Source organism: Tiliqua scincoides, chromosome 8 (assembly GCF_035046505.1).
Source record: "Tiliqua scincoides isolate rTilSci1 chromosome 8, rTilSci1.hap2, whole genome shotgun sequence".
NCBI lineage: Eukaryota > Metazoa > Chordata > Lepidosauria > Squamata > Scincidae > Tiliqua > Tiliqua scincoides.
The window spans coordinates 39,163,206-39,188,445 of record NC_089828.1 but is presented as its reverse complement, the minus strand read 5'-3'; the positions used below and the strand labels follow the sequence as shown (position 1 = coordinate 39,188,445).

Genomic DNA, 25,240 nt, shown 5'->3' with positions numbered 1-25,240 from the left:
ATGCAAACTTGAAATGCCTTATTCATTGTATTGTTTAAGTTCCCCCAGCTAGGAAGCCAGCCATTTGACCCCATTGAATATTTTTGATAACATCCTGATCCTTTCAATGTTTTACATACCCTGCTGTGTGGTAGTAAGCAAGCTACCATCCAGCTCAGCACTGTCTGAAAACCCTTTTTAAGAAAGGGTTTCCTGCCACATGGTCTCTCTCTCTGGCTCCCCCTCCAAGGACCAACACATCTGTATTGTGTCAGAGGGTCCTCCACACAGGACTCTCCCCCCCCCCATCCAACTGCTCTACAGGACAGGTAACTATCTTGCGTCTGGAACTTTTTCCCTTCTTCCCCCCCTTTTTTCCCCCTTCTCTCCCCATCTTTAGTCAGCAACTGGGTTTGGCAGACCAGGGACCCCTAAAATCCTTCCCTACAACCTTTCCTTTTTCTAATTTCCTCGGATGCACCAAATACTCTCCACACGCAACCACCATGAAAGCTAGGTACACTGGTTTCAAGTATTAGGATGAAGAAACATACACTTATCATTTCTCCATGTGCATTATGTTTACCTTTGTGCTTTTGTAATAAAACTATAATCTTTTATTAAAAGTTATCTTTCAGTCTCCTCTTTAAGCAAAAGGGAATTTCTCTGCATTACGCCGTCTTGTTATCCAGTCTGTGATCCTGAGGTTCCAATAAAGGGTAGTGTAATAATTCCCCTAACAAAACAGCCCTTTTGGTAACATTTAGATCCAGTGTGCACCATTGCTGCTGGATCCACCCCCTCCCTGTCCCTGGTTCTTCTCCCAGAATGCCAGGTTCCACTCCCTCCCTGCCCACAATCCACTCCCCTGCCAGCCTACCTGCTCCTGAGCAGATTGTTACATGAAAATCCCCTTTTGCCTTTTAGCTGTGATTTTCTATATATCTGGTTATAATATCATGCAAGCTAAACTGTTCTCCCAGCATACAGACCACATTTCCAGGACTCTGGTCAAGCCACAAGCTCATGGTTACACAACTACCCCCCCCCCCCCATAGTCACACATTATGCGAGGAAGTCTTGTGTCTTAATCCAATCACTGTTTAAGTGTCTCCTATTTAAGTGTCTGTCTAATAAGTGTCCCCTATTAAGTGTCATACAGTAGTATGCAAATGATTTTGGTGTTACTGATTGCCTTCCCCTGCATCTGGCATTCTGAGGTAGCCTACTTCTAAAATCAGGAGCTTGCACATACCTGTTATGACTTGTAACCCATGATGGACTTTACCTCCAGAAATTTGTCCAATCCCCTCTTAAACATGCATAGGCTAGCACTGTAATATACATTTTATGTTTCTTTGTGGGAGTTTTTATTTTTAGTCATGTTTTTTAAAACTATCAACCCACTCCAACAATTTGGGATGAAATGACTGAGATCTTTAAGTATAATATGTTTCAATGTAGAAATAAGAGGAGAAGAAAACACTAATTAAAAATTTTAAAGTTGATTTTTTTTCCTTAATGCAGGATGTCATGACAAGCTCCTGCACTTTGCCACTGTATAACAGGCTGTAACCTGAATGGACATATTTAGTGGTAGGGTTAGAAATTCAAAAATAAATTAGAAGCACATACCTGGCAGTTGGCAACAGAGCTGACATCTTTCTGCAAGGGAACTGGAGATGCAATCACACTGTTCTAAACCATGTTGGATGCAAAGGGATCCCACACAGAGCTAAAATGTGAGATATGTGGAGAGGCATGAATTCTAGGATGGAGGAAAAGTTTAAAACTTTTGCAGGAACTCTGCAAAATAGTTTTTTTTACCATTTTGAGTCTGGAAGGGGATTGGGCCCTTTCACACCAGTGGCACTGAGATTCAAAGCTAAATTGGTGTTTTATGTCAAGGTGTCCATCTCGACAAGGCCCATGAAATATCACCTCCTCCCCAAGATAGAAATCTGGTAGCAACCCTGACACACTAGGTTTGCTGGAGATCTAACAAGGGAGTGGTGAGTATAAAGGCTTCTCACCCGCCCTCCTACCCTGCAAGGCCTTGCTGCCGCCAAGTCCCCCTGTGACAAATGGTGCTTATCCCATCTCCCCTTTTCTAAGGCACATAACTGCTCCGGCACATACAGCAATGTCCGGAGAGGATTTTCAGCAGGAACAACTTAAGTCTCCTCTCCATTTGCATCACAATCTATCTAGATGCTCACATACAGCCAGTGTTTGTTTGAAAACTACAGAAGTTGTTGGATTTTGGCATGTCTCCTTTTAATATGTTTGTTGTAGTTTGACCCCAAGGGTTGATAATTATTGGTTCAGACAGCAACATGCTGAATATGAGCCAGGATGGTATAGTGGTTTTGGTGTTGGACCCAGAAGATCTGTGTTCCAATCCCTGCTCAGTAAAAAAGCTTTCTGGGTGACCTTGGCCAGTCACTATCTCTCAGCCTCACCTACCTCAGTGGGTTGTTGTGAGGCTAAAAGGAGAGAAGCAACCATGTACACCACCCTGAGCTTCTTGTAGGAAGGGTACTATAAAAATGTGACAAAAATAAATTTGGCCCCCAAAGCTGCCAGCTGCTAGCTTCTACCCTAGTGTCAGGAACTGCATTCATTTCTTTGAACAATCATTTTATTATTCTGTTCCATCTAGCCCAGCATCCTGCATCCAACAGCTGTTAAGTCAAGCAGGGCACAATGATGGCAAACTCTCTCCCTGTTACTTATTCCCAGGATGTGGTAATTGGAGGTAGACTGCCTCCAAGCCATTTAGCTTGCTTAAGAGCCATTGAAATACCAGCTCTCTATAAGAGCATGTAAGAATCTAAGAGATTACCACAACCTCTGCCACAACCAGATACCTCCAGGGCATGAGAGCAATGCCACCCAGCAACTGGTGCCACCTTGCCACCCAGCAACTGGTAATCAGGGGTACACTGCCTCTAAACATGGAGATTCTATATAATCATCATGATAACTGATAGCTATATCCTTCATTTGTATCCTCTCAATTTTGCACCCTCATAGCCTAAGATCAGTTTCAGCTGGGATCATGGCAACTCCCCCTCCATTGTTTGCCCTCAGAATCCGATACTCAGAGGTAGACTGCTCCTAAATGTGGAAGTTTCACTTAAAAACAAGAAGTTAACAACCCTCCACTATTGTTTCTCCCCTCCCAGCAACCGGTATTCAGTATCCAGGCTGCCCCTGGGCACGGAGGTTCCATTTAGCCGTCCTGATCCACAGCCATTAACCAATTTTGCCTCCATGTAACTCACCCCATTCAAACACACTTGTGACTGCCTGCCACAGATAGTGAAGTTGGCTTTTGGAAGAGGCACTGGGCATTTGGCTGTTGATCCAGAGCAAACACTTTCAGAAGCACAGTCTGTCTCCTCCTGGCAGAGATCTCCATGGGGTTTGTGGACACACTCATGGCTGCAGCAGAGTCCCTGGCTTGGGCTGAAAAGGTGAAAACATTTCTTAGGTGCAGACTTGTAAATCTGGCTGGGCTCTGCTGCTGAGCTGAGCTGAATGGGTGGGGAAATGGGGGTCCATTTAGGTGTGTGCTTTATTTCTTGGGCTATGCTGGTGCTTGGAATAATTCTGGACATTTGGGCCCATTCTTTCATTTATTCATTCATAGAAATTCCATCTCTAATGTATTTATTTAAAATGTATATTTAATTTTTTTTTCTGAACCTCAACACTGTGCCAGATATTTGATGCGGCCCTTTGGCCAAAAAGTTTAGAGACCAGTGCTCTATATGAAAGGCCATCATCAAGGAAGGAGCCTAATGGATCTCCCAGGACCAGAAGTGGCTGCTGAAAAGTATGCCAGCCCACAGAAGTTATAGTTTGTACTTAACGTCTGGAATTCAGAGGTAGTCTGCCTCTGGATGTGGAAGTTCCATTTAGGGCACAATCCTAACCAGGTCTACTCAGAAGTAAGTCCTATTTTGCTCAATGGGGCTTACTCTCAGGAAAGAGTGGTTAGGATTGCAGCCCTAGTTATTTAGCTATTAACAGCCTCTGATAGACCCACTGTGATAGAGCCCTTGTATTGCATACAGAAGGTGCATCTTTAGCAGCATAGCATCTTTAGCAGGTAGGGCTGGCAAAGAACCCACCTGAAATCTTGAAGAGCTACTGCCAGTCAACATAGGCAACTACCGCTTGTCTTGGCATTTATTGCTGCTGTTGCTACCCTCTTTGGTGTCCCCTTGCAGAACTCAAACCAGATACATCATCATTACCTGCACAGAGCTCCTGGTTTCAACCGGCATCGTTTTCCATCTGGCTCACTAGCACTGTAACAACAGGCATCTGTGACATCATTGCCAACATCACAGTCCTCGCCTGGATCCACAATCCGATTCCCACAGATAGGAAGATCCGTTTCTGGGAGAAATTACAAAGGAAGTAACTGCTCAGATCAAGGCAGTAACATCAGAGAGACCAAATATATGCCTGCTGTTGCTTTATATTACATTTTGCAATTCTGTTATGGATTAGATGGCTTATATTGGCTCCCGTACAATCCGGCCCATCCTCTTAGGTCATCGGAGAAGGCCTTTTTACAAGTGCCGCAGCCTAGGGAGATAGGTAGCCTAGGGCAGCGCCAAGAAATAGGGCCTTCTCAGTAGTGGCACCAACACTATGGAACTCCCTTCCCCTTGACTTAAGAACTGCTCCCTCTCTTGAAACTTTTCGGCAAGGCCTGAAGACCCTTCTGTTTAGACAAGCCTTCTGAGCTCCTGGCCTTTTAAAAATCTCTTAACATCTCTTAATATTTTTTAACATCTGTTTACAGGCCTGATCCTTTTTTAATTTGCTGCGCTATGCTCTTATCTGACTAGTTTTTTATCTGACTACTGTTTTTACAACATGTTACAATATGTTATTTTTTATCTGTTTTAAACTATGTTTTTAATGTGTTTTAACCTTGTTTTGTAAGCCGCCTTGAGTCCCTTCGGGGAGAAAGGTGGGTTAAAAATAAAGAATAATAATAATAATAATAATAATAATAATAATAATATTGGAAATATGACTGAACTGCAGAGTGACTGAACTATGACAGACAGCATAACCCTATCCACGTCTATGCAGAAATAAGTCCCCTTTTGTTCAATGTGGCTTACTCCCAGACATGTGTATAGAATTTCAGCCTGAACTGTACAGAGCAACTGCCAATTCTTCATTTCAGGAACAAAGTGACAAAGTTCAAGCCTGCCTAGGAACCATGAATAGGTATATGTGTGTTCAACAACCACACTGTGCCATTGCAGAAACTCTGGTAGTGGGTATAAATTCAGGATTTTGAAATCTCCTGCTTGAAAATATTCTGTGTATCTCTAAATGTCAGGTGCTGGGAATAAACAACAGGAGAGGGCCTTGTTTGTGCTGTTAGACATCTCAAATGGAGACTTCCATGTATAGGAAGTCTTCTATATGAAGACTTGGAGATTTCCTAAGCATCTATCTATCTTAGATGCTTAGGATCAGGGATGGGCAAGTCCAGCATGATTTGAGTTGAGTCATGAGTCTCCACCCCACAACTCAACTGAAAAATGAGTGGGCAGACTTTCCGAGTCACCCAGAACATTTTGGTGACTCAAAAAGACTCAAGTCACAAGTCTTTCCCTTTAGAAAAAACTCAGAAAAAAACACAGAAGACGAAGGAAAAAAGAAGCTGCTGCTGGAGTGTGTGCGTGTGTGCGCCGGAGTTCTCTTTAAACACCTATCTGATGTCCCCATCCCATCTGTAAACAAGTTGGGAGGGGGTGCGATGAGAGTGGGGACAAAAGTGGCAATAGGGAGGAGGGTCATGCGCAGCAGCTGGGAGGCCTACCAGTACAATCCAATCCTTTGCAGCTCTACTCAGAAATAGTCCCATTGTGGCCAGTCTTTCAATGAGCCTGCTGCAGCCATGCCATGAGTTTCCCTTTCATGGCTAGGAACTGCCTCCCCCCCCACCTTCTCCCCCCACTCGTCCCGGGAAAGAAACTTTGTCCAATGATCACCATTCCTTCAGAGAAGCCCACTCCCACCTCCCCCTTGTCTCCTGCTTGATGCAAAAGCCAAAACTTTAACCCTTTCCTGGCTGGCACTTCCCTGCTGCTCACCCGGTCTGAAGGATGACCCCAAGAGGTCTTTCACAACCAAAAAAAGTAAGCCAGCACATCCAGACACAGACTTGAGTCTGCATGCGTAGGGGTGCATTTCGAGTCAGTGACCTCAGACTTGAGTCAGTGCTGGAGTCATTGACACGTCTGACTGGAGTGTTCACGAGTCAGCAAAAAAGCATATTTTTGTGACTCAGACTTGAGTCACTTGACTCGAGTTCCCATCCCTGCCTAGGACAAAGGTGAACGTGGTAGCGTGAGTGAAAACATCTGGAGGTATTTGCTTAGCCACTGTTAGAAACAGAGTGATGGGCTTTTCTCTGATCCAGCAAAGCTTTTCTTATGGAGGGTGGGTCTATCAGGCTGTTAATAGCTAAATAACTAAATGGAACCCCCAAAACCTGAGGCAGACTACCTCTGAATACCAGATGTTAGGTACAAAGTACAATTTCTGTGGATTGGCATGCTTATCATCAGCCAGTTCTGATCCTGGGAGATCCATTAGGCGATCTCCTTTATGATGACCTAGAGCAGTGGTTCTCAAACCGGTGGGCAGTGACCCACTAGTTGGTGTAATGGTTCCCCATCCCTTTAAGGGGCAGGAGAGGGGGTGAGGGCCGGGGGCAAGGGCATTCGCAAGTAGAAAGCGCTTTGCACCTGGATGGACAAATGCACCTGGCTTTGCAGGGGATGGACAGAGTGGATAGAGAGATGCTCTTTAGACTCTCACACAACACCAGAACCAGGGGACATCCACTAAAATTGAATGTTGGGAGAGTTAAGACAGACAAAAGAAAATATTTATTTACTCAGCGTGTGGTTGGTCTGTGGAACACCTTGCCACAGCATGTGGTGATGGCATCTGGCCTAGATGCCTTTAAAAGGGGATTGGACAAGTTTCTGGAGGAAAAATCAATTATGGGTTACAAGCCATAATGGTGCAACCTCCTGATTTTAGAAATGGGCTACGTCAGAATGCCAGATGCAAGGGAGGGCACCAGGTCTCTTGTTATCTGGTGTGCTCCCTGGGGCATTTGGTGGGCCGCTGTGAGATACAGGAAGCTGGACTAGATGGGCCTATGGCCTGATCCAGCAGGGCTGTTCTTATGTTCTTATGTACCTGCTTTTTTCAACATTCTAAGTATCAGGGAGCCCTGCAGAAGGCTGTACAGGGCTCCCTGCACCTCCTGTAATGTCCTGCCTATGTCCTGTAATGTACCTATAAGTACCCCCTTTCACTCCCATTAGCAACATGATCCTGGGAATCATGTTGCTGCCCTCACTCCCTCCCCTGCAAAGAGTTACCCTGGGAATAAAACTCCTAGGAAGTTTGAGAACCACTGGCCTAGAGTGAAGACTTTGGGATGTGGTGGCAACTCAACAGCAAAGCCCAGTTCATGCAGATCATGCAGATGATCCCAGGTTCATTCCCTGGCATTACCAGGTAAGGCTGGGAAGACATGGAAAGCTACTGCTAGTCAGTGAATATACAATGCCAGTGGGGGGCTCCACCTCTGGCCAAAATTTTTAGAATCCTGGTATTTTCTAATAATACCATCAAATTATAAAGCAATCAATGCATAATTTCTTGCAGAATGCAATAAAATAAACCACACTGAAGTATCTCTATTCCATCAAAAGATATAGCCAGAAAACCAGTGGGATGGGTTTTCACTACACCCACTACACCCACTGCTCATTGCATGAGCGGAGTTCCATCATAGGGGTGACATGCTGGCCTCCCGCACTGGGTGACACAAACCCCAGTGATGCCACTGGGTCTGACTCAGCTGAACGCAGCTTATTACAGGAAAGAACTCGCACAGCACTCTATAGCTCAGTCTATGAGCAATAAAGCTGGGGAGACATATTGGGAACAAAAGAAAACAAAGGAGAAGATTAGAAATGGAGACAGGTCAGGCTACTGAAGATTCCAGTGCAGCCCTCATAATCTGACAGAATGAAGAACATGTTTAAAGTAAGCCCCATTGACTTCAGTGGGACTTACTCACAGGAAGATTTTATCTGTTTGTTTGTTTTATAGAATTTATGTCCCACTTTTCTAGTCCACAAAGGGTACTCAAGGCAGCTTACAAATAAAACAATACCAAAAACAAGCACCGTGCCCCTCCCCCCCATGTATTGGCAACCTTCAGTCTCGAAAGACTGTGGTATCGCGCTCTGAAAGGTGGTTCTGGCATAGCGTCTAGTGTGGCTGAAAAGGCCAATCCGGGAGTGACAATCCCTTCCACACCGGGAGCAAGTGCAGTCTGTCCCTGGTCTGTCTCCCTGGCTACGGGCCTTCCTTCTTTGCCTCTTAGCCTCAGACTGTTGGCAAAGTGTCTCTTCAAACTGGGAAAGGCCATGCTGCACAGCCTGCCTCCAAGCGGCCAGCGCTCAGAGGCCAGGGTTTCCCACTTGTTGAGGTCCATCCCTAAGGCCTTCAGATCCCTCTTGCAGATGTCCTTGTATCGCAGCTGTGGTCTACCTGTAGGGCACTTTCCTTGCACGAGTTCTCCATAGAGGAGATCCTTTAGGATCCGGCCATCATCCATTCTCACGACATGACCGAGCCAACGCAGGCGTCTCTGTTTCAGCAGTGAATACATGCTAGGGATTCTAGCACGTTCCAGGACTGTGTTGTTTGGAACTTTGTCCTGCCAGGTGATGCCGAGGATGCGTCGGAGGCAGCGCATGTGGAAAGCACTCAGTTTCCTCTCCTGTTGTGAGCGAACAGTCCATGACTCGCTGCAGTTCAGAAGTGTACTCAGGACGCAAGCTCTGTAGACCTGGATCTTGGTATGTTCCGTCAGCTTCTTGTTGGACCAGACTCTCTTTGTGAGAGAGAAAACGTGGTAGCTGCTTTACCGATGCGCTTGTTTAGCTCGGTATCGAGAGAAAGAGTGTCGGAGATCGTTGAGCCAAGGTACACAAAGTCATGGACAACCTCCAGTTCATGCTCAGAGATTGTAATGCAGGGAGGTGAGTCCACATCCTGAACCACCCCCATGTCAGCATAAAAAGGCTTCCTTGAATAAAAAGATCTTACGACCCCACCAAAAGGATTCTAAAGAAGGAACTGTTCTCCAATCCAGGGGGAAGGAATTCCACAGATGGGGAGTCACCATCGAGAAGGCCCTCTTTCTTGCCACCATCCCCCCTCACCTCCACTGGTGGCACACAGTTAGAAGGGCCCCCTCTGATTATCTGAGAAGATGGGTTGGATTGTATGGAAGGAGGCAGTTCGTCAATACCTTGGACCTGAGCTGTATAGGATTTTAAAAGTCAAACCAGCTGGAAACGAACTGGCAGCCAGTGTAGCCACTGAAGCAGCGGCCCAACTGAGTCAAAGCAATGAGTCCCAGCAACCACATGGGCAGCCACATTCTGCACTAACTGCAGTTTCCGGACAGTCTTTAGAGGCAGCCCCATATACAGCGCAGTGCAGTAATTAATCTGGATGTCACTAGGGCATGGATCACCATGGCCAGGTCTGAGTGACAGTATGGTCGCAGCTGGAGAATCAGCCAAAGCTGAGCAAAGGCTCTCCTGACTACAGTCACTACCTGGTAATCCAGGAGCAGCTGTGGATCCAGGAGCACCCCCAAGCTGCAGACCTGCTCCTTCAGAGGGAGTGCAACCCTATTCAGAACAGGACAACAGTCCAATACCTGAACCTTGAACTTCTGGACCAGGAGAACCTCTGTCTTATCAGCATTCAATTTGTGTTCAAAATGTGTTCACTCACATCCAGATCCCAACTGCCTCCAGACAACGATCCAGAACTTTGACAACCTCCTTGGACTCAGGAGGAAAGGACAGAAAGATCTGGGTGTCATCAGCATATTGATGACACCCTACCCCAGATGATCTCACTCCAGATGAGCTCACCCAGCAGCTTCATGTTGAACAGCATGGGGGATAGAATGAAGCCTTGCAGCACCCCACACCTAAGAAGCTAGGATGCCTTCCCCCGGCACCACCTTCTGGGATCTGTCAGACAGGAAGGAGCGGAACCACTGCTGAACAGTGCCTCTAAGCCCCAACTCAGCCAACTGACCCAGAGGGACACCATGGTCGATGGTGTCAAAGGCCGCCTACAGGTCAGTAGGACTAACAGGGACATACTCCCCCAGTCCATTTCCCGGCACAGGTCATCCACCAAGGCAACCAGCCAGACCAAAAAGGATCTAGATAATCAGCTTTGTCCAGGACCCGCTGGAGTTGAAACATCACCGCCCACTTGATCACCTTGCCCAAGAATGGAATATGAGACTGGCCAGAAGTTGTTCAAATTAGTGGGATTCAGAGAGGATTTCTTCAGGAGGGGGTGAACCACCACCTGCTTCAAGGTTGGCAGCAATACCCCCTCCCTCTGAGAAGAATTCACCACCCTTCCTGTCCACTCAGCCAACCCTCCCTGGACGGATTAATTAGTCACACACAAGGGTCAAGTGGGAAGAAGATGGCCTCACACTCCAGAGAATCTTGTCCACATCCTCAGGTTCTACAAGTCAAAAAGAATCTCACAGGATAGGCAGTTACCCCAGGGACAGATACTCCTAATGTGCCATCCAAGTCGTGCTGGATCTGATCGACTTTATCTGTGAAGTGCTTAGCCAATTTATCACAGCGAGCCTCTGTGTGCTCCTCCCCATCAGTAGGGGGGGGTGAGATGGAATATCTCAGAAGAGCTCAGCCAGACAATTCTCCAAGGATGTGATGGTGGGAGAGATGCATGACCGCTTAAGCTCTGCCACCGCCATAGAATAGGCTCTGGGATGAACTCTAGCCTCTATGCGGTCAGAAGCAGCACAAGTCTTCTGTCACTCTAGATCAGGGTGCCCAAACCCTGGCCCTGGGGCCACTTGTGGCCCTTGAGGCCTCTCAATGCGGCCCTCAGGGAGCCCCCAGTCTCCAATGAGCCTCTGGCCCTCCAGAGATTTGTTGGAGCCCACACTGGCCCGATGCAACTGCTCACAGCGTGCGGGCGACTGTTTGACCTCTCGCATGAGCTGTGGGATGAGGGCTCCCTCCACTGCTTGTTGTTTCACATCTGTGATGCAGTAGCGGCAGCAAAGAAAAGGCCAGCCTTGCTTTGTACAAGGCCTTTTATAGGCCTTGAGCTATTGCAAGACTTTCATTCATTCATATAAGTTCATCTTTAATATATTCATTTATGTAAACTTATGTAAATTTATTCAAATTTTAAATGTAAATTAATTCTTCCCCGGCCCCCGTCACAGTGCCAAAAACTTTGGACAGCCCTGCTCTAAATGTTGCATCTAAAATATTCAACTTGTCCCTCAAAACGGCCACGGTGCCAGAAGATTGGAGGATAGTAAATGTCACGCCTATCATTAAAAAGGGAAACAAGGGGGACCCGGGAAACTATAGGCTAACATCTATACTGGGTAAGATGGTGGAATGCCTCATCAAAGATATAATCTCAAAACACACAGACCTTGCTGAGGGAGAATCAGCATGGCTTCTGTAAGGGTAAGTCTTGCCTCACAAACCTTTTAGAATTCTTTGAAAAGCTCAACAGGCATGTGGATGCAAGGAGAACCCATAGACATTATATATCTGGACTTTCAGAAGGCGTTCGACACGGTCCCTCACCAAAGGCTACTAAAAAAACTCCACAGTCAGGGAATTAGAGGACAGGTCCTCTCATGGATTGAGGACTGGTTGAAGACCAGGAAGCAGAGAGTGGGTGTCAATGGGCAATTTTCACAATGGAGAGAGGTGAAAAGCGGTGTGCCCCAAGGATCTGTCCTGGGACCGGTGCTCTTCAACCTCTTCATAAATGACCTGGAGACAGGGTTGAGCAGTGAGGTAGCAAAGTTTGCAGATGACACCAAACTTTTCCGAGTGGTGAAGACCAGAAGTGATTGTGAGGAGCTCCAGAAGGATCTCTCCAGACTGGCAGAATGGGCAGCAAAATGTCATATGCGCTTCAATGTCAGAAAGTGTAAGGACATGCACATTGGGGCAAAAAATCAAAACTTTACATATCGGCTGATGGGTTCTGAGCTGACAGTGACAGATCAGGAGAGAGATCTTGGGGTGGTGGTGGACAGGTCAATGAAAGTGTCGACCCAATGTGCGGCGGCAGTAAAGAAGGTCAATTCTATGCTTGGGATCATTAGAAAAGGTATTGAGAACAAAACGGCTACTATTATAATGCTGTTGTACAAATCGATGGTAAGGCCACACCTGGAGTATTGTGTCCAGTTCTGTTCGCCGCATCTCAAAAAGACATAGTGGAAATGGGAAAGGTGCAAAAGAGAGCTACTAAGATGATTACTGGGCTGGGGCACCTTCCTTATGAGGAAAGGCTACGGCGTTTGGACCTCTTCAGCCTAGAAAAGAGGTGCCTGAGGGGGGACATGATTGAGACATACAAAATTATGCAGGGGATGGACAGAGTGGATAGAGAGATGCTCTTTACACTCTCACGTAACACCAGAACCAGGGGACATCCACTAAAATTGAGTGTTGGGAGAGTTAGAGCAGACAAAAGAAAATATTTCTTTACTCAGCATGTGGTTGGTCTGTGGAACTCCTTGCCACAGGATGTGGTGATGGCGTCTGGCCTAGATGCCTTTAAAAGGGGATTGGACACGTTTCTGGAGGAAAAATCAATTATGGGTTACAAGCCATGATGTGTATGTGCAATCTCCTGATTTTAGAAATGTGCTATGTCAGAATGCCAGATGCAAGCAAGGGCACCAGGTCTCGCTCCCTGGTGCATTTGGTGGGCCGCTGTGAGATACAATTGCCCCTCTGAAGTCTGTCGCAGGTGAGGTCATCCAGGATCGGGCGCAGCAGATGGAACGCTGGGTGTAGCACTACTCTGAGCTATATTCCAGAGAAAATGTAGTCACCGAAGAAGCGCTGAACAACATTGAGTGCCTGCCTGTGCTGGAGGAGCTTGACAGTGAACCAACCCTAGAAGAACTTCACGTGGCCCTGGACTCCCTTGCCTTTGGCAAGGCACCTGGAAAAGACATCATCCCTGCTGTAGTCCTAAAGTGCTGCAAAGAGATCATTGTCACTGAGCTGCATGAAATCCTCTGTCTTTGCTGGAGAGAAGGTGGAGTACCTCAAGACATGAGGGATGCAAACATCATCACGCTGTACAAGAACAAAGGTGACAGGGGTGACTGCAACAACTACTGCGGCATCTCTCTCCTTAGCGTTGTAGGAAAGCTGTTTGCCCGAGTTGCACTAAAGAGGCTCCAGGTACTTGCAGAGAGCGTCTATCCAGAATCGCAGTGTGGATACAGGTCCAACAGGTCCACCACTGATATGGTATTCTCCCTTAGACAACTGCAGTCTCCTGGGAGCAATGACAGCCACTCTTTATAGCCTTCATAGATCTCACGAAGGCTTTCAACCTGGTCAGCAGAGACGGCCTCTTCAAGATTCTCCCCAAGATTGGATGTCCACCCAGGCTCCTCAGCATCATCAGATCTTTCCACAAGGACATGAAGGGCACTGTTGTCTTCGATGGCTCCACCCCTTTGACATCCGAGGTGGGGTGAAGCAGGGCTGTGTTCTTGCACCAACCTTGTTTGGGATTTTCTTCGCTGTCCTGCTGAAGCAGGCCTTTGGAACTGCAACAGAAGGCATCTATCTCCGGACCAGATCAGACGGAAAGCTCTTCAACCTCTCCCGACTGAGAGCAAAGTCCAAAGTCCAGCTGAAATGTCTGCATGACTTCCTCTTTGCCGACGATGCAGCTATCACTACCCACTCTGCCAAAGATCTCCAGCAGCTCATGGATCGTTTTAGCAAGGCCTGCCAAGATTTTGGACTGACCATCAGCCTGAAGAAAACACAGGTCATGGTTCAGGATGTGGACTCACCTCCCTGCATTACAATCTCTGCGCATGAACTGGAGGTTGTCCATGACTTTGTGTACCTTGGCTCAACGATCTCTGACACTCTTTCTCTCGATACTGAGCTAAACAAGCGCATTGGTAAAGCGGCTACCACGTTTTCCAGACCCACAAAGAGAGTCTGGTCCAACAAGAAGCTGACGGAACATACCAAGATCCAGGTCAACAGAGCTTGCGTCCTGAGTACACTTCTGAACTGCAGCGAGTCATGGACTCTTCGCTCACAACAGGAGAGGAAACTGAACGCTTTCCACATGCACTGCCTCCGACGCATCCTCGGCATCACCTGGCAGGACAAAGTTCCAAACAACACAGTCCTGGAACGAGCTGGAATCCCTAGCATGTATGCACTGCTGAAACAGAGACGCCTGCGTTGGCTCGGTCATGTCGTGAGAATGGATGATGGCCGGATCCCAAAGGATCTCCTCTATGGTGAACTCGTGCAAGGAAAGCGCCCTACAGGTAGACCACAGCTGCGATACAAGGACATCTGCAAGAGGGATCTGAAGGCCTTAGGAGTGGACCTCAACAGGTGGGAAACCCTGGCCTCTGAGCGCTGGCCGCTTGGAGGCAGGCTGTGCAGCATGGCCTTTCCCAGTTTGAAGAGACACTTGGCCAACAGACTGAGGCAAAGAGGCAAAGAAGGAAGGCCCATAGCCATTGGGACAGACCAGGGACAGACTGCACTTGCTCCCGGTGTGGAAGGGACTGTCACTCCCGAATCGGCCTTTTCAGCCACACTAGACGCTGTTCCAGAACCACCTTTCAGAGCGCGATACCATAGTCTTTCGAGACTGAAGGTTGCCAACATGAGTGTGAGATACAGGAAGCTGGACTAGATGGGCCTATGGCCTGATCCAGTGGGGCTGTTCTTATGTTCTTATGTCTGTCCCACCACTTCATTGTCTGCAGCTTCCCAGAAAACCAAGGAGCCACTCTTACTCTGCAGCTGGGCAGATGCTGCTCAGGATCAATTTCATCCAGGGCCCTGGTCATCTCCCCATTCCAGAGATCAGTCAGGGTGTTGGGTGAGTCACCAGCTCTGGCAACAGGAAAGTCCCCCAGAGCCCTCAGGAATCCATCCGGATACATCAGCCTCCAGGGGGCGGACCATACAATGCAGCCCCCTGCTGCTGCAGAGGCAAGAAGCTGCAATTAGCCTAAATCCCACCAGGAAATTGTCCATAAATCCCACTCAGGATCTGTCCATGTCAAAGGAGTGATCTTAATCTCCTCCATGTCCAGATCACCATCAACCTGCCCAGCAGTAAACATCAGATCCAACATGGGTTCTGCATCATCTGTCGGGTCAGATATTCTCTAAGACAAACCCATGGTTGCCATGGTGGCCATGAAGTCCTGAACTGCAGCTGTCCTAGGGACCTTTTTGTGGTTCCCCAACACTAATAGGTAAGGGCACTCCAACACCATGCTCAGGATTACCCCAATCAGCTCAGGTAGGGAGACTGTTGGGCAGCATGGCAGGCAGTACACCAACAGAATCCCTAATCTGTCTAGACCCTCCATCATGACACAAAGGCACTCAAACCCCATGGACCACAGGACAGGTACCTGGTAAGATGGATGGTATCATGAAAGACCATTGCAGCCCCATCTCCCTGCCCCTGTAGTCATGGCTGCTGCAGTACCCAGAAACCTGGCAGACAGATCTGGGATAGGCCTATGCTTCCCATCTCATTCAGTCAGACCTCCGTGATACATGCCAGTGATGTGATACACAACTCCGTGATCCTGAATTAAATCCTAAACTAGGCAGGTCTTATTATTCACTGACTTGGTATTCAAGAGCAGCAGTTACAGACTCAGGGGATCATTGCCTAGAGTACCAAGGGTCAGAGGGATGGGGGAAGGATCAGAAAGAGGGACAGTCTGTCTATGACTGACCCTCGTTCGCCTGCCCAACCCCCACTGCCATATCTTCTGTAACCTGTCACTCTACTAATGGTGTTTGCACTCCCATCCCCCGGGCTCCCTCGAGGTGTCAGACACATTGCCCTTTGGCAGGTTTGACCCACAAACCACACAACCTGAACCACACACACTTCATTCAGCACTCAGTCACTCTCACTTCACTATTGAATTCTTTCTACATTCAATCCACTTTAGACAGCAGCCCCCCTCTCACTGAAACTTGGGTTACTGCACCCCCTGTTCCCCTCTCACCAAGACAGAGGTCACCACCTTCTCCTTGGGCTCCCTATTACAAGGCCAAAATTAAACACTCCTGTATGACAACCAAAACCCACTCACATCACACCTCGACAACCACCCACTCACAATCTTGCTTTCAGTCCCACTCACAACCTTAATGCTTACACAATGCCTCCTAACCCCTTCCAGGTGTCCTATCATTGCACAGCTAGGCGATCGGTGATCCAAGGATGATGAGCAGCTCAACAACACGGGCCACAGCAAAGGATCATACAGCCTCCTGATCCACTGTCTTGATCCACTCAGGAAGAGTCAAGGGCAAAGATGTACTTACAGTTGCATTTAGTAATGGAATCTGCTTTGTCATTGTGCATACAGCATGGTTCAACATTTGACATTCAGGAACTTACACTTTGGTTCATTCATGTGCCAATTAAAACCACAAAAAGATACATCCCCAAATAAAAAATAATGGACATTAAAACAGAAAGGGTCCCTCACCAACGAAACAGAGGTCTTTCTTCATCCTCAGGATTTTAGCAATATAAGCTATGCTGCACGGGGAGAATTTGTCGTTGTTAAATTCTTCCCCATCAGTGGCATAGCCAAACATCAGGTATTTCCCATGTGTGGTGTCAAAGTCAAACCGGGCACACTCCTTGCTCTCGTCATGCTGAAAAGGAAATAGGCTTGTTCACAAATCCATTACAAATATTTCTGAAGAACAGCAAATGCGAAGTGAATGTGGGTAAGTCATTATCTCTCAGCCTACCCTACTTCACAGGGTTGTTGTAGGGACAAAAGGAAGGAAGGAACCAAGTACACTACCCTGAGCTCATTGGAGGAAGGGTGGTATTTAAAAAAAAATCTGAAAAAAATAATGAGTGGCCTGACCCACAATTTGGGAACCACTGTGTTAGAGATTTGTTTCATTTTCAGCTTTAACCTCCTGTGCTAGGTACTCACATTGTTTCATGCTCTAGTCCAGTGATTTTCAACCTTTTTTGTCTCATGGCACACTGACAAGGTACTAAAATTGTCAAGGCACACCATCTGTTTTTTGACAATTAACAAGGCACACCATGCTGTTGGTGGGGAGCTCACATCCCCATTGGCCCTATTAACAAATTACCCTTCTCCCAAACTCTTGCGGCACACGTGTGGACCATTTGCAGCACAGTAATGGGCAGCACAGTAATGGGCACAGTGGTTGAAAATGGCTGCTCTAGTCCCTATATTCACATGATGAGCAGGTATGTCTTTCCTGAAGCAGCAGCTGTTTTCAGCAACAGACTGGGTCAACATTGTCATGAAAATGTTGTTTCATGTAGGTCTTTACTTTCCTTCTATTGGTATTGGAGTAGTTGGGTTTCCTCAGGAGTAAAGGACCCAGGTGAGAAGGATTGGGCTTATTAGTATAGAGAATAAAACCCTGTGGAGAAGGGAACTTTGCTGCCTCTTTGGTTGGATGGGATTTGGAGGAGTAGCTGGGGGACTGAGTGAAATTATTTTTGACTGGTTAGGTTTTTAATCTTTTTCTTTGCAGCTTTTCTTGGCAAGTTCATAAAAGGGTTTTGCCTGAGGGGGAATCCTGCAGGTTCAGTAGCCTCCTTTATTTTGTAGTGCTTTTGTTATCTGCATATTTAATATATTAAAGTTTTTAATTGTTAATTGGATCCTAATAAATCCTGTATTTCATGTTCCCCTTTGTTTGGATTTTAATGAGAACCTTGAGATTATTACTCCTCTTCCTTTAGAGGGTCCTTTTGTGTGATCCTCAAAACCTAGGGAGGATGCCCAATTGATTGGCATATGCTAATTCAAGCAGGTGGGCTGTCTAGGACCAATTGGACTTGAGAAAGCTAGACAAAAAAGACAGAAAATCCACAAAACCACCTGTCTGCTGGGTCATACCAGCCATGGAATGTGAATTTCCACCATGGATCATACCAGCCATGTGGGTTTCTGCCATGATGCTGATTTCAGTGGTTCCAGGGAAGCATCCCAGGACAACAGTTATTATAGCAGATGACCCAGCAGCCTTTTAAGGCTCCTCAGAAGCCTCTAAGGCAGGGGTGTCCAAACTTTTTGGCAGGAGGGCCACATCATCCCTCTGACACTGTGATGGGGACCAGGAAAAAAAAAGGAATTAACATTTAAAATCTGAATAAATTTACATAAATTTACATAAGTGAATATATTAGAAACAGAACTTATATGAATGAATGACGGTATCATGATAGCTCAAGACCTATAAAAGACCTTTCACAAAGCAAGGCTGGCCTTTCCTTTGCAGCAGCTGCTGCTTCACAGACATGAAACAGTAAGCAGCGGAAGAAGCCCACAGCCATGCGAGAGTTGGCCCTTGTGCTGAGAGTAGTTAAGTTGGGCCAGTGCAGGCTCCAGCAAGTCTCCAGAGGACCCTATGGGCCAGATTGGGGATCCCTGAGGGCTGCAAAAGGCCAAAACCAGGGATTTTCCCATCATATTTGCATCAGAAACATAAACTGCAATCCTATACACAACTTATGTAAAGCAAGTCCCACTGAATGCTGTAGTGTATTCTGAGTAGTGTATTCTGAGTAGACATGCCTAGAATTATACTCACATAGGCTCCCAGACTGTGTCCAAATTCATGAGAAAGTGTGATGTGGATCATTCTAGGAGGCAAGACCTGGCCATATTTCTGCAGTGTGATAAGTCCGGTGTTCAGCGATACATCCTTACCCTGGAAATTCTGGTGCTTGGAGCAAATTCCTCCTGAGTTGCCTGAGACAGAAAGTAAATTAATGGTGGAAGCCATAGAATAAATTTTAACTTATTACATATTGAATAATTGAACATCAGGATAATGTTCAGTCACCTGCAATGTTATCACCTTCATAGGGGAGGTTCTTTTGGATACAAATTCTTTCTTCTTTTGGGGTCTTAAAGATATTCTCAAGCAAATATGTATAAAGATTACACAGTCCTACCAAAAAAATTCCCCCCCTTTTTAGGTTGCCATGGATGTTTGAATGAATTTAGGATATTTTTGGGGTGCTGAATCCAATAATGTCATCAGTTTTGCCAGATTGGCTCTAGTTTTGACAGTCTAGTATAGCCACCTTACATGCTGATTCAAGCAGCTTCCTTGTGAGGAAGTCAATGCCTTGGCTTCCTCGTGAGGACTCTGCTAGCATATAACAGCCCAATCCTGAGCTGCCTGGGGTGTCCAGCCTTGGTGGCACCAAGAACGGCTGCCGCCGGATCCTGTGTGCCTCGGGCTTCGGCAGGGAACTTTCGTGAGAAGGGGAGAAGGGTAAGAGAAGCAGTTCCGCAATGGGGCTACTCACTTTACCGCTGACCAAAAGGTTGGCAGTAAAATAAAGGCGTTCGTATAGGGCGCCAAGCCCCACATGAAAGCCTTGGATCAGGTGGAACGGAGCTCCACGAACCCGCCTCCCTCCCTCCCCGCTCCTTCTCCTCGGCACGCCTCCCGCCTGCCCTCTCTCCGCCCTCCCCACACCTCCCCTCTCCCCAGAACGCCTCCTCCCCACCTCCTGGTGGAGGCTGGGTGCCCGCCCCGCACTAACCTGGCACTAGCCCAACACTGGCTGGCACTGGGCTAACGCAGGTGGTAGCCTGGTGGTGAGGTTTGCAAACATGCCTTATGGCATGTTTGCGACAGTGTGCAGCGGCACAAAGCCGTGGCGCTGAGCCCAGGATTGGGCTCTAAGGTTGCTATACCACACCCTCAAGACTAGAGCCAACTGGGCAAAACCAATGACATTTTGGAGGGATTTAGCACTCAAAATATACCCAAGAATAGATCTATCTTTTATGACAGTGTTTCTCAACATCTGTCCTCTGCTGTACCATTTTGCACGGTCCACCTATTAGAAATACCAGCAGAAGTAACTGGTGATGATGTCATTGCCAGTTGCTTCTGGATTGGGAGGCCAGATGTGTCACGACAAGTACTGGTAAGAGGCTCAGGGGGAACAGAAGGGCTTTCTTGAGCCTGCAAAAAGTGCACACTGGAGCTCTGCTCACTGAGCTGAGCCTCCTGTTGCTGCTTGTCACATTGCCTTGCTGGTCTGGGGGTCCTGCACGTACCACCAGAAACCACCCTGATTACTACAGGTGGTACAAGTATCACTGCTTGAGAAATGCTGTTTTATGACAACAAAATGTGTGTTGGCCTATTTGCAGTTTGAGTGAAAATAGGAATGTAAAGGTCCAAAACTTTGTTTTAAATCAGGAGTCTCCAAACTCTGACCCATGGTGTGCAATGATAATAATCTTGGGCATGACAGTGGCAAAGCCTTGCCATTCCACAGTGTAGCCTCCTTTTTTGTGCCTGATCTCTGCATCAGTACTTCTCCCTGAAATCAGTGCACAGAGCCTTATAGGCCCTAGGGCAATGTGGAGCAGAAGCGGTTGCCAGGCATGAAAAAAGGAGCCTGCCAGGCGGAATAGTAAGACTTCGTCACCACCACCCCATGCCCGACATTATTATCATGGTGCACCAGATCTGGCCCACGGTCAGAGTTTGGAGACCCATCTTTTAAATCATTCAAAATATATTTTAATGTTATATTTCTATTTTCCTATCAATTTCTGTTTTTCTGCCACAGTATTCAATTTGGTGGAGCCTGAAAGAAGTTTGCTTCTAAAAATTTCTAATAATCATCATTATCCTCCCAAAAACATTAAATGATTCATCACATAAGCAAATGCCAGATCTCGTGAACAAATTATTGGAGAGCATGTAGGGAAGACTTGAATGAAATCAACAGGCCCCCGACTCCAATTTAGCCATATCATGCCCTCTATTGGAAAGGGGGTCCAAAATAAAAGATAAGGGGGCTGGGTCCCTTTGCCCTCTCATAACTGATCACAGTTTGTGTATGTCTCCTCATCAGCGTGTTAGGAGTTGCAGTGGCATTCCCAGAGGGTGGGCTAAGTTTTGCAAGGTGCCTAATGCATCCTGTAAGCTGCCCCCCTTGCCATTGGAGCCATTCTGAGAAGCGCAGGGGCATCGCTTCTGTGTTGTTCTTGCCACTCAGAATAGCTCTGACAGCAAGGGGGAGGGGCAGTTTACAGGGTGCATTGAGGCGCCATGAAAATTTAGCACTGTGCCCACCCTCTGGGAACACCACTGAGGAGTTACACACACACTAGATAACCAGCATGACAAGGATTCTCTTTGGAGAGGCAAAGGATCTCTTGACCATCACTTTCCCCACAGCTTGGCTTGGAAAGACCCTTGCCTGATAGTTGGAGAGTTACTGCCAGCCAAAGAAGTCAGTACAAGGTTAGGTGGCCAAATGGTCTGACTTTGTATAAGCATAGCATAAGGCTATAGAGCAGGGGTGTCCAAACATTTTGCCAGGAAGGCCACATCATCTCTCTGACACTGTGTTGGGGGCCGGGGAAAAAAAATTAACTTACATTTAAAATTTGAATAAATTTATATAAATGAATATATTAGAGATGGAACTTATATGAATGAATGAAGGTCTTGCAGTAGCTGAAGGCCTATAAAAGGCCTTGCACAAAGCAAGACCAGCCTTTCCTTTGCTGCCGCTGTTGCATTACAGACGTGACACAACAAGTAGTGGAAGGAGCCCTCATCCCACAGCTCACACGAAAGGTCGAACAGTTGCCCTCACACTAAGAGCAGTTGCATTGGGCCAGCCCGGGCTTCAGCAAGTCTCCAGAGGTCCAGAGGGTCATTGGAGACTAGGGGCTCCCTGCGGACCAGATTGGGAGTCCCCGAGGGCCGCAAATGGCCCCTGGGCCGGGGTTTGGGCACCCCTGTTATAGAGTGGGTGTTGTTTACAAAAACACAAATGTGAATCTTCACAACAGTTGCATTGCTAGGGTAATGCAACAGGTAATGCGCACGGGGGGGTGACACTCACTGGGGGGGTTACGCGGCAAAATAACTGTTTTTAGGAATAATACCATCATGTCATGCACCACTGGATGCAAAATTTACAGCAGAATGCAATGAAATAAACCAGAGTAAAATATCCCCATTCTATCAAAAGTTATGACTAAAAAACCAGAAAACAAAAATGCGTGGAGCCCTATGGAAGGTGAAACTGGGTCATATCACGCGTTTACTCGTGAGTAGGCAAACTTGCCTTAGTCCATCAGAAAGGGTAGGCTGAGAGGAATCCAACAACAGCAGAAAGGTCCCAATCTGATGAATGCAGCCCCCAAAAACACCTGAGAAGGAAGTCCTTCCCTCCAAGCGGACAAATACATATATTGAGCCTTATGGAAAGCGAAACTAATGTTTACTCGCGAGTAGATGTTTACTTGCAAGTAAGCAAATGTGCCTTGGCTCTGGTCAGGCCAGGCAAAGGGGAATGTGTGGCCACCAGAATGGTTCCAAATCCTGATCTGATGGAACAGGAGCTTAACAAATGCTCCAGAAGGCAGCCCCCCCCCCCCAAAAAAAAGAATAAAAACAGGCTTCAACTGGTAAGGTGAATTTTTGTCATTTTTTAGACTTGCAAAGCTAGGTAAATCCTAAACAGTGATATGGTTTAAACAGAAGAACTTAAATTGAACTGGGCAGGGCTGAAAATTTAACTGATTTTGGAGGTGGGTATTGCAGGCAGGTGGACAATTCATTTGGTGGAACAGGGCTGGCTTCCCCTTATTTATTTGTTTTACTTTACTTTAAATATTTATAATTATTTACTTTAATTTGCTTGATGATGTCACTTCTGGTCATGACATAACTTCCGGTGGGTCAATCTAAAAATTGGGTGCTCTTACTACAGGATGTGGTGATGGCATCTGGCCTATTTGCCTTAAAAAGGGGATTGGACACATTTCTGGAGGAAAAATCCATTACAGGTTACAAGCCATGATGTGTATGTGCAACCTCCTGATTTTAGACATGGAGGTTTAGAATGGTTTAGAATGGACATTTTAGACATTCTGCCAGATGCAAGGGAGGGCACCAGGATGCAGGTCTCTTGCTGTCTTGTGTGCTGCCTGAGGCATTTGGTGGGCCATTGTGAGATACAGGAAGCTGGACTAGAAGGGTCCTTGGCCTGATCCAGCAAGGCTCTTCTTACATTCTTATGCTAATAATATTATATATCAATCAGTGTGTAATTTCATGAAGGATGCAATGAAACAAACCACATTGAAATATCTATGATGCCAAAAAACAAGCAGGGGTGGTGCAATGGTACACCACCCAGGGTGTTGCCCCACCCACTGCGTGGGAGGAGATCCATCATGTGGGTGATGCACTGGCCTCCCACACCAGGTAACGCAAACTCTAGTGGTGCCACTCCAAGTCTCTGCTTTGCAATAATAAATACATTCCTCACCAGCTTGCCCATTGAAGGCAATGCCCAGAACACCACTGTAATCCCGATCAGTCAGAAGGAAAGCTAGACAGTAGCTGTTCCAGTTGGACTTGGAGTGGAGCATAAGGAGCATCTCTGCACTGATGAAAGGTGACTGCATGGACCCTGAACGGTCCTCCTCCTCGATTATCTGCAGAAGAGAAACAACCGCACTAGACAACAGGAACAGTTTTTGTAAAGCATCCCAGGGGTAAGACTCAACCTCGGATGGGGAGCATCCACACCCACCATTTCATCCAGCAGCAATAAATAAGCCAAAGCTACTATGACGACGAGGGAACCAGAAATTCCCCAGACCCCACTTCAAATCTTGCCAGTTTCACAAACTCATTAGGTGGTGTTAGGCATGTTGCAGACTTTAAGAGGCAGGCCCAGAAAGCCTCAGGATGAGAGGCCATGTGAAAAAACGAGGGAGTCATTTCTTTCAGTTTTCCAGCAGAAGTCTGTTTGAGCAGTTGGGTCTCCCTGACCTCCTGTGGGGTGTGAACAGTCCCCAGTGCACAGAAACTAGAAACAGAGAAATTCTGAAGGGCTTTGGTTTCCTTCAATGACTCTGCCCTTTCTCCTTTGCTGCCCCTTGTGCCTGGAACTCCCTCCCCAAACATTCATTCAACACCCCTTTCAGATCAATTCCCAATCAATTCAATTCCCAGTTCAGATCACTCTTACTCCTTTCAGATCAATTCCCAATGCCTACCTTTTCCATCAAGACTTTGCTACAACCCAAGTCCCTATATCCCAGGGCCAGCCCAAGACCTCCTGGCACATGATGCAGCATGCCAAGTGCTGTCCCCGACCTTGTGATGTGTCAACTTCAGCTCCGACACTTTACTCCAGTGATTCCCAACCTGGGGTACATGTACCCCTAGGGGTCCTTGCCATGACCTTTAGGGGTACATGAAAAAGAATTGAATAATGGTGGAAAAAGGTAGGTTTGTATTAGAATGTCTTTCGAGGTTGGCATTAAAATGCTTTGCAGGGCTAATATGAGGGGTACAATTTATAGAAATAGGCTGCCAAGGGGCATGCAAGTGAAAAAATGTTGGGAGCGACTGCTCCATTCCACTCCTCTCCTCTCCTCCATGCTTCTGCCCTGTCCAATCATGCTTTTCCAATCCAGGAGGTAGATCAGTGGAGGCAAGTGGGTGGAGAACTGCTTCAATTGGCATCGTGGATGGGCTGGTCTTGCTATATCCTATTGCAACTAAGTGTATGCATGTGCACATTAAATAATTGCATATTCTTCACCAGTTCATCCTTGCTTCCTACTGTATATACTAATGTATATGTCTAAAAAATTAGGTCTTAAAATTTACGCTGAAAACCTGGGTCAACTTATCCATGGGTCAACTGCCTCCAAGTAGGAGCGGACAAGCCAAGCACTGGCTGGTATATTGCAAGACCTGTTGGAGCCCCACATGGCTTGGCAAGTGTGGCTGCTGAGGTGGCTGGCTTCACTGTGCCACTGTGATGCAGGGTGGTAAAAAAGGCTGTGTCCATTGACCTGGCACTGTGGTGCGGTGCAGAGCCAAGTGGACAATCCAGCCACAAGGGACCTGCACATCTGGCAAGTTGTGGACAGGGACAGGGCAGATGAACAGATGGGCGAGGGAAAGGAACAATGCAAGGATAGAGCGCCTTTTACAATTAGACTTCGAAGGATTTT

At 46.9% G+C, this 25,240-nt stretch overlaps 1 protein-coding gene across 1 annotated transcript in view; it reads right to left on the bottom strand.

The window, feature by feature from the left end:
- LOC136659277 (disintegrin and metalloproteinase domain-containing protein 10-like) overlaps positions 1-25,240 on the bottom strand; it is a 42,546-nt gene that overhangs the window by 4,246 nt on the left and 13,060 nt on the right. Inside the window, exons 8-13 of the mRNA XM_066636413.1 lie at positions 23,536-23,704; positions 18,801-18,961; positions 16,694-16,865; positions 4,245-4,389; positions 3,267-3,450; positions 1,615-1,714 (exon numbers count right to left, since the gene is read on the bottom strand). Coding sequence (XP_066492510.1) covers positions 1,615-1,714; positions 3,267-3,450; positions 4,245-4,389; positions 16,694-16,865; positions 18,801-18,961; positions 23,536-23,704 — 931 coding nt within the window. The remainder of the gene's footprint in view (positions 1-1,614; positions 1,715-3,266; positions 3,451-4,244; positions 4,390-16,693; positions 16,866-18,800; positions 18,962-23,535; positions 23,705-25,240) is intronic.